This window comes from Haliaeetus leucocephalus, unplaced genomic scaffold, assembly GCF_000737465.1.
Source record: "Haliaeetus leucocephalus isolate CR32 unplaced genomic scaffold, Haliaeetus_leucocephalus-4.0 Scaffold657, whole genome shotgun sequence".
NCBI lineage: Eukaryota > Metazoa > Chordata > Aves > Accipitriformes > Accipitridae > Haliaeetus > Haliaeetus leucocephalus.
The window spans coordinates 998291-1007919 of record NW_010973093.1 but is presented as its reverse complement, the minus strand read 5'-3'; the positions used below and the strand labels follow the sequence as shown (position 1 = coordinate 1007919).

Sequence of the window (9629 nt, the reverse complement as noted above, 5' to 3'; positions counted from 1 at the left end):
GGGGGGGGGCGGGCGAGCAGTGAAGGTAGATCTCAGCATTATTTTTGGCAAGAGCCTACATTTATGCTGTACTTTAGCAACTGCATAACCACAGACTTGAATAAAGGTGACACTGAACAACAAAAGGTTATCTTCTGAGAAGGGCAGGCCCACAAGATTGTAATGCAAAAAGCAGTTGTGGAAAACTCTCTGAGGAAGACTTCAAATTCCACACATTGATATTAGACAAAGATTCAGATGTTCAGACTGGAGAAGTTACTTGCTTTGTGTCAGAAAATCCTGCACCTTTTTTCATTCAATTCCAACTCAAGAAGCCCAGGTTTCCAGAAAGGGAGTGTTTCTCACCTTACACCAACCACAAGGCTCTTGAAACAGTTCCTTTTCAACTAGCCAAGATATGGTCTAATGCAAAAGACCTACAGAAGCCAGCATGGCAAATACACTGACCTCTAATAACCTAGTTCTGCACAAAGCTTGCCTATACACTGCTCTGTGTGTGTTACCTTCGGGAAAGGATATTAAAGTTATACTGCAAACCTTAATCCAGGTCTTGGACTCACCGACACTGTCCACTCACGAGCATGTGATACTGTAGTAAGTGGCCTCCATGCAGCTTTTAAGCCTGCATGCAAGTCTGGGCTATTATGAGACAAATGAGATTCAGTCTTCTCATCTCCTGTGGATGGGGCATTCACTGGGGGAAAAGGACACTAACAAAATTGTAACCTAAGCCTTATACCATAACTACATTGCTTTACAAGTGTAGAGCTCCACTCATATGTAGAGAGTAGAGGGGCAGTTGGCTTTCAGATATTGTTCTTTACTCTTTACCCTAAATGCTGTTGTCTCATCCATGTTTCTAGTGTGCATTTTGAGGCAGATCAGTAGTTTGGAGAAAGATCTCTGTTGCATTCTATGATGAGACTGGTTAAAGCAGTTTTGCCCTCTAAAGGCTGAAAATTCAATGTAACAGTTGGGTTGGTGCAAAGTCTGGGCAGGCCAACTGAAAAAGACCTAAGTCCCAAACTTCAGTGATGGCTGTTATAGGAGTCACAGCTTAGCATCCTAGTTATTTACTATCTTATATTTGTCACATTTTATGGCTGAAATACCATGCTTTATCCTTGACAAGCTGACTTGACAATGAAGCAACTTCTAAACTCATTATTTTTTTTTTCTATTATTACATGCTACCACACAACTGTACTAGTAACCTCAGGAACAAAGGGTTAGTTCAAGATAGTCAGAGCTTCAACATAAGATACACTTTCTGCACAGCTCCACAGAGACCAAGCAGAGGACACCATTTCAAGCTGATGACCCTGGAGTTTTCCAAATCTAATAATAGTGCAATGAATAAGTGAGATGTCACAAAAATCAAGTAAGTTTCAGTAACCATTAGAAAACATATGGTAGGCTATGTCAACCCAGCCACTATAAATCAGTACATGGATCACATTTAAGCAGGGATATTTTAGGTAAGTTTTTGAAGCCACAGAACAAAGTATCTGTCATCATTCCTGGTTATACTGGCTCTCTCAGAGGTGTGTGGACGAAGCTACTGCTTTATTGTTTTTAAGCTCATCTAGAAAAACACCAACATTGCTCTTTACATATATGTCTTAGACATTAATATATGCAAATATTTTCATGTATTTAGGCACGGTACCTTTCTGCCAAAAGAAGACTTCACTGAAAATATTCCACTGAGATAAAACATTGCAGGCAATAATTCAAATTACAGCATTGTCAGGACAGAGTGAAGATGCTTTTTACAAAGGGGAAGCCTAGAAGGTCTAGTTTGAAAAAACATGTGAATAAATACTCCTGAGCGAACTTACCAACTAGCTCCTGAGGATCTCTCTTCTCCAGTTCTGAGAATTCCTGGGAGGAAGGGGGAAGAAACAGATTTTAGTCAAGATATGCTTCCAACCTAAAAAGCTATACTGTCCATTTGTTTAGAAATTTACACATTATTTCTGAGGCAAAAGAATAAAAATTAAGAATGAAATGCAAGTTATTAGATAACAGGGCAATGTTTGTAACATAGAAAGTCAAAGCCTAACAGGATGCTCTGTTTCCTTTCAAAGCTAGAGTCTAAATTTAATGAAAGAATTCAGGCTTTGTTTCTATGAGTCCTGGACACTCAGCTCCTTTTGAATTCCACAAAGACTGCTGTACTTGAAGCCTTTCCTCAAAACAGATCAAACCATAGGTTTTTCATTTTTGGTGACTGGCCCTTGGCACCAGCCAAGAGTGAATGTTTTAGAGCATAGCTAGCTAAATACAAGCTGGATCCAGCCCACAGAAAACTACTTAAGCCCTGGGAATGCCTAACACAGGCCTGTACAACTTGCAGTCCTCTAAGCAGGGCCAGCAGGATGCATTCCCCAGAGTAACATGAAATCAGCTGAAATGCTCCCAGAGCCAACAGCAGAGCACAACAACTTCAGAGCAGCATCTGATCGACCTCTCCACAGAACAGGGTCCCAGGCTGCAGAGGTTTGCCAATTCTGTGTGGTGCCAGAATTCACTTCTGTAATTGTGTAATTCAGGGCTTTGGCTGATAAACCCTCTATGAACCAAAAAGCCAGGGAGCATGGTGGTAATGCAGATCTTGTATTCCCATTTTGGAAGAACTCTCCCACTGTCAATTCTCTCTTGGCTGCTACTTCCCAGGAGTGATATAGCCGATCTGCTCTACCAGAAACTCAAGGGCATCCTCCACTGGCTTGTAATGCTCTCTGTCCAGAGATCTTCTCAACACAGCTAATCCCTTCTTAGTTATATAAATTAAGGCTGCTTCAGTTGCAGGAGCACAGCAGATGTTTGCACCAGAGTCTGCTGAGCAGGAGGTGTTATATAGGATAAGACACTCTTAAATATGCCTTCACCATATTGAGACCAACATTCAAATATTTTGGTGCTTCTGAAAGCCCCCAGGAGAGTCACAAGTGATATCAAGTTCAGCACAAAGTTTCTGAAACAGTATCAGCTATATCCCAACACTGCCCTCTCCCCCTCTGCCTCGCTCCCAAAGACCTTTTGTGACTCACTGGACTGTGTATCCAAAATTCCTCAGTGCCTTCAAACACTGAAGCTATTCATTCAACCTGACACAGACATAATGCTCCCTCCTTGCTGCTTAGTAACCACTCTCTAAACCCCCTCCTTTACTCCATTTCCAATCAGGTAAGAGATGTATAAGGTGAGGAAAAAGCAGCAAGGTCACCAAGCCAGATCTGGGAACAGGCTGTGCCAAATTCACTGTGAAAACCAACCAATTTCCAGAGAAGTTAAAGCCCTCTGGAAACAGAAAAACAAATTCTTTGTGTGGCACTAACTGCTACAGGGCACTTTTTATAGCCATTCATGGAGAAGGAAAAAAAAAAAAAAAGGCACTGTTTTTCCGTAAGTACACTCGGATCACAAAAATACAAGGCTAAAGCTATTTTAGAAAAAAAAAAAAAAAAGTAGTACACGAAGGAACACACATCTTCTTGCTGGCCAGCTGGCAAGGCCCTATGCCCCTTTGTGAGATGGACTGTAGTGTAACAGCTCCAACCCCTCTAAGCTAATGCACTTGGTGTAGTGCATTAACACCTCTTCTCCCAGGGTCTTCAGAAAGAACAGCAGAAGCAGAAATATTAACAGAAGCATGACATTTCAAAGCAGAAAACTTATGCCAAGAGAAGGAGCTGTCTTTGGCAAGAGCACTGGACAGGAATCCAGGGAATCTGGGCTGCGTTCTCCACAAACCTATGCAGATACGGCATTAACGTGGTGAGCCTCAACCACATTGATATGGCGTTAACATGGTGAGCCTCAGTTTGCCACCAGAGAAGTGGGGGCAATTCTGTGGTAACTAACAGGTTGTGAGGACAAATTCAGATTAGCGTGCAGGATGGAGAAGTTCACAGAGCTACAGATACAAGGTAAGCATATGTCCAGGCAGCATACAATGACTCATGAGGCAGTAAACACATGCAGTTCGAAGGCAGCTTTATTCCCTTTACGGGGAGAACTTGCTAGATATGTAATTAAAAGTATTTCTCATCTTGGTCTGAGACAATAAGTGAGTGTGTGTTTGTTGAGGTGAAAGGAGGGAATTGCTTTTGTTCCAACCATGACTGAATTACATCTTGCACTTTTTTCTTTTGAAAGTTTTGTTTTAAGTGGACTGAGAGGAAAGAGGACGAGATGGGCTTACATGCCTGAGCACCTCTTGATCCTTCCTCTTACTCAGCACTGTATTTATTATTCCATTATCCCTCCCATCTTCTTCTGCCCACTTGTCCTCTCACCATCCAAGAACACAAAGGCAAGAGAAAAAAAAATTCCCCCAAATGACCAATATTGCCAAGCAGGCACTTAGCAACCCAGTGGCACAGTCAAATTCAGGTGCTTTAGACATGTGCTAAATGCCCTCAAGAAAGTTGCCCTCTTATATGGCCAATTACAGGGTTGCAAGGGTATTTGCTGTACTTCTGAAGTCCTCAGAAGCCCGTTTTCAAGTCTCCTATAGCTGTTTGGAGCCAGCACCAAGTGTAAGCACACAATTTTCAGGAAACGACCTAGTATTCTGAGAAGTAATTTGATGGCCAAAACCGCTCCTGTTACGTACCTTACATTAGACAAATACCTCTAAAATGTCAGATACACTAAATAGTGTTTTATGAATTTCCCAAATCATCAGTAAGTTTGCTGTCACCAGAATTAAGTTTGTTCTTTAATTTGCATCCTTTAATCCTAGAGCTACGGCACAAGTCTGCCCCATTTATAACACGCTAAATAAAGCCAGTCCTATCAGGCTGCCACTGTGTATTTACCTGGCTTGATCACCCACACCCGTTTGGCCACAGCCGCTCTAGCAAGTCTAGTCTCCACATCCTCAGGCCATAGCCAAAGACATCAGAAACCCCAGAGCTACACCAAGCAAAAGAAAACAAGTTCACTAACATATTACAGCCACACCTCACTGCCCAGAGGATATAAATTTTGCTTACTGATGAATTACTGCCTACCTACACCCACTGCTCCATCATTAACAAGCTGAAGACATCAACACAGCTTTTCATTAAGTCAGACTACTTTCAAGCCTCTTAAATGCCTTCAGAAAACAAAGGGATGACCAACTCCTCCTATAGTGCTTGTTCATATTTGCTCAGTTTACTGTCTAATGCTATGGCAAGGCAAGTATCAACAACTTGACCAAAGACATATAGTTTGTCAGATGTGAGATTTAAGAAGTCTTGTTCAAACCTCTCAGTTATCTACTGAAGATCCAGACCTTAAGGACAGTCTAAAAACCTTCAGTGGACTAATCACCCAACAAGAACTGTCCTACACTCCCTTAGGCTAATTTAAGTCTGGGACACATACTGAATACAATGAACTGATTAGAAAAGACAACATTAAAAAAAAAATTCTGCAGATCTAATCTAATATAAAGTTGAATGAAATGGAGAATCACCAAGTGGAGATACAATAAACACTGCACAGCTGCTATCTTTTAGTTGTGAAAGGGAAGAAATATTTACACATGGATGAGAGATTTCTAAAGGAATTCCAAGGCATTTCAACAATGGAAAATTTGGAAAGTAACTGAATTTTAAGTAGGGAAGTTACCTAAATCCATTCAAGGAAAGGTGCTCTTTTTGTAGATTACTACATAATCAATACCCACTGTGCTATGTATCAGTATCTCACATGAAGAGCACAAAATGAAGCAGGTAAGTGGTTCCAAACAGGGGATTTTATGTCAAATCTCTCTATCACAGTAAATATATAGAAGCTATTAGAGCCTTCAAGTATTCCAGAGCTACAGGCATCATTTAATGGGTTCATTTCCATTTGGATCCCGATCACTTTCAAAAAATAACAAGGTTAAGACTTCACTAGTGGCACCTTCCAATACTGCACAGTTTTCACAAGCCTAACCTCTGAAAGTCTGTATGGGAACATCTCTGAATTTACTTTTGCAGCCAGTCTCTCACTACTTGCACAAAGTCAGCCTGGACACATTAGTTATGCTGAAAATTCTCTCTACCATCACGGAAATATAAAACTCAGGCAAAACAGGCATCTTGTGCTCATTTTTCTCTCTAGTCCTTTTATCCCATTTAGTATTACATGATGGCCTCTAAGAATGACCAGAGTGAATTTAAAAAAGCAGTACTGCACTTTGTTCTCATGCACTCAGCAAGTTGGTTTTCTGGCTGCTATCTACTTTGCAGCCTAGATCTCACAAGATCAACTGTTTAAAGGCCTAAAGCCAGACGGCCTTGGTCCAAGAGACCCACTGAAAGGAGTCGAGGGATGCCGTGGTGGTTCACAGCCAAGTTGGAAGAGGGCTGAAAGACAACAAGACAAGCAGGAGACAAACTCCTTTCCCCTGACCTGGAGACTAACAAAGAGCAGACTCTGAAAAGCGCAAAAAGCTATGGGCAAAGACAAAGTATTAAAAAAAAAACCCAAAACCAACAACCAAAAAACCCCAAAACTTTTTAACCTCTAACTGGACCACTAGCATAAGTAACAACTTCTGTGCTTCTAAGAACAATTCTGCACATCAGCTCACCAACAGCAGAAAACAGTTATTCCATTACTATTCCCATGTGCGTTCAGGAAGAGTTTTCCATTTTTTCTATTTCCAAGACAAATGCCTTCTTGAAGCCCTGGGCAAGCCAATGCTGCCTGCAATAGCCTGACTGATATGAACCCAGCTTGATGTTTCAGTTTTTATGTATCATAATCAGTTAGAGAAGAGCAAGCTGAAGGGGGGGTGGGGGGGGTGGTTGTGTACATGCATAAGGAAAGCGCCGCATTTTGGCTTAAGATTTCACCCTGCTGAGGTGAAATATAGATAATCTTTTCAGTCATAGAGCATTTCCATTCAGTTACATAAAAAAAGTCTTTGCTCAGGTTCCATGGAAAATAAAAACAATCAAACACAATCCTTGCAGTGTGGAACAGAGATTAAAGGAAGGAAACAAAAACAATATGAATCTGAGACTGATGAATTCAAGTTTGTTCTGGGCAAGCCTTTCCAGCTTTATTTAATGGAAAGAATGGAGTGAGTTACAACAATGCTCACTAAATCCTTCCTGAAACAAGATCCGTAAATCCAGTACAAAGCTCACATCGAACATAACTGTTGGCATTAACTGTTGCCAAAAGGTACAAATTCAACCATCAATTTCTCATAGAAGCAGTTGCATGTTAGTGCAGGTGTACATCAAACTACAAGAAACGATTGAATAGGGAGGCAGAAAAGATACAAAACCAGAAACTGATTGCTTCAAGTAAGATACAAACTGTAAGAAGCGGAGAAGTTGATGCCAGATTTGCCACTGCTCAGTTGCGCTCCCAGACTTGCAGCCAACTTAGCCCTACAGCTTCATTCTTCCGCTGACTTCCAGGTAATATTAAAAAATGTAGCTAGGAAGCTTCCACAGTACCCCTCAACAACATTTTCTCTTTTTTTCCAGTGAGAACACTCTTGTGCTACAGAATTTCTTCTCTGCCCTAAGTATTTCACCTGGTTGCTTGCACATAAAGAAATTTAACACCAATTTAAACTGACAGCCACAAAATGTATAGACCAGTCACACTGTTGTCATGCTAGTGGATTAGTTTGAAGATACTAATGCAGAGAATTTTTCAGTGCAGTCCTTCCACTAGTAGCCAGTGGACCTACTGCTGCAATGGTTGTTACAGTGGATTTCTCTCACCCAAGCAAGCGCCAGCACTAAGTTCTTGTAATTTTTCCTTCTCTCTACAATTCAGACTATCTCCTATAGTCCTAACATATCACAACCTCATTTGGCTGAGTACAATGGAAAGAAACTAACTTAGCATAAATTGTTAGAAGAGTTACCTAAGCTGATATGTGGCCTTGCCAGAGCAAGTGGGTGAAATGTTTATATGCAGGCAGCAAGAGAAAGACCTCTCCAAACCCTGGATCATGTGTGCTTTTTTGCTTTCTTTGCCTTTTTTTTTTTTCCCTTTTCTTTTTTAAAAGGAACATGCTAACAATTATGTTCTTGCTCTTCTACAAAGATCAGAAATGCTTATGGGAAAAGAACACCAGAAACTTCTCATTTAATATTAAAAGTGCATGACAAGAACTATTTCATTCCTTGCTCACCAGATCTGCCTGATGTTGGTGTGCTACCAGGCTGAGGGCAGCAAAGTGCATGTCAAGTGTATTCAGAGTCTCGGGAAGAGAAAGCAAGGGAACAGAAATACAGTGCTTTTATCCATCCCCCCGCCCTCTTTTTTCTTGTATTGTGAGAGAGGAGAATCCCAAGAGAAAGCTTGAAACAAGCCCATTTCCCACAGCCATATCCTGTTTGCCAGCTCTGATACACAGCTCCAGGCAAAGTGCCCAGTACAGGATAAGAAATTTAACTAAGAAAAAACTGTATCGACCAGGATCTAGATACTAAGAGAAGCACAGCAGCTCAGAAATAAGCCACCTATAGAAAAAAACCTGATACATCCAACCTTCAGCGACATTTATGTACAGTCTGTACATACCTACATATTTTGAGATACTATTGTCACAGACAAAAGGGGAAGGAAGAACAAGTCAGGAAAGAGTCAACTCCCGAGACATTCCTTAAGCATCTTATCAAAATAAAGAACGTGCATAGCTGACACTGCCTTTTACTTTTTAAGCTAAATTAAGTCTAAAAATCCACCTTAATTTCATTTCAATTTCATCAAAAAAACACCCTAAAACCCCAATCAAGATCTGGCAAAAACATTTCAGTGAGAAAATGCTTTAGGAGGGAAGCATTCATAGCATAAACGCCTTTAAATAGCTTCTTTGAAACTTGATTCCATTCACCTGACATACTATCTCAGTATTTGACAAAGATTATTTGTTAGAAGTAATTTCCAGTCAAGGAACTGTGTGCTGTGTGCCAGAACTCTCGCTTTCCAAGTGGAGGTACAGTTAATAATATCTGCCTTACGACAGCACCCTGGTCCCAAAGCTACCTGCTTCCGTTGGCTGCCTCCTCTCTCCTTCTCCACCTCTGATGCTAGAGGTCCTCCAAATTTAACATTTGCAGATCACCCTGTGCACGTGCTTTACAAGACCACAGACAGAGCCTCTCCACAGCGCAGACACCAACTGGGGCGCAGTGGTGTAAGTGTGCAAAAGAGCCTTGCACAGAAGACCGCACAGCCCATGGGAGCACACCAGCAGTTAACAGCTGCCACATTTTGAGTGTAGCCAGTAGCACAGCTCCCAGCAGTCGCTACCCGAAGCCACCATGGTCTGCAGAGACATGCCTTGCTCTGCAGAGCCCATAAACTCTGCTTTCAAGTCACTTTTGCTTCCTACAGTGAAACAGGTATTCAGAGGTGAAATATCAGCACCACATGACAGGGCTTGAGGTGTCAAGCGACTTTGATGATTTTATTTTTTTACAGATTGTTGCAGTGCAGAATCAAGTAGAAGGTGAAGCTGGACTGTGAGAAATCTTAAGCCTCACAGCAGCAAAGGAAAGGCTCAGGAGAGCTGACAATTAACTTCTTGCACAAGCTTTCGTCCCTAGTACACAGTACTAAAAATTCTTTATGGTTTGGAGTAGAGGCAAGGTGTAAAAGCAAGTATC

At 41.4% G+C, this 9629-nt stretch overlaps 1 protein-coding gene across 3 annotated transcripts in view; it reads right to left on the bottom strand.

The window, feature by feature from the left end:
* The window catches only part of SAP30BP (SAP30 binding protein), a 30887-nt gene that overhangs the window by 11405 nt on the left and 9853 nt on the right, over positions 1 to 9629 (bottom strand). For all 3 annotated transcript variants that reach the window (XM_010579332.1, XM_010579331.1, XM_010579330.1), the window contains one exon: positions 1842 to 1884. In XM_010579332.1, the coding sequence (XP_010577634.1) occupies positions 1842 to 1884 (43 nt within the window). The remainder of the gene's footprint in view (positions 1 to 1841; positions 1885 to 9629) is intronic.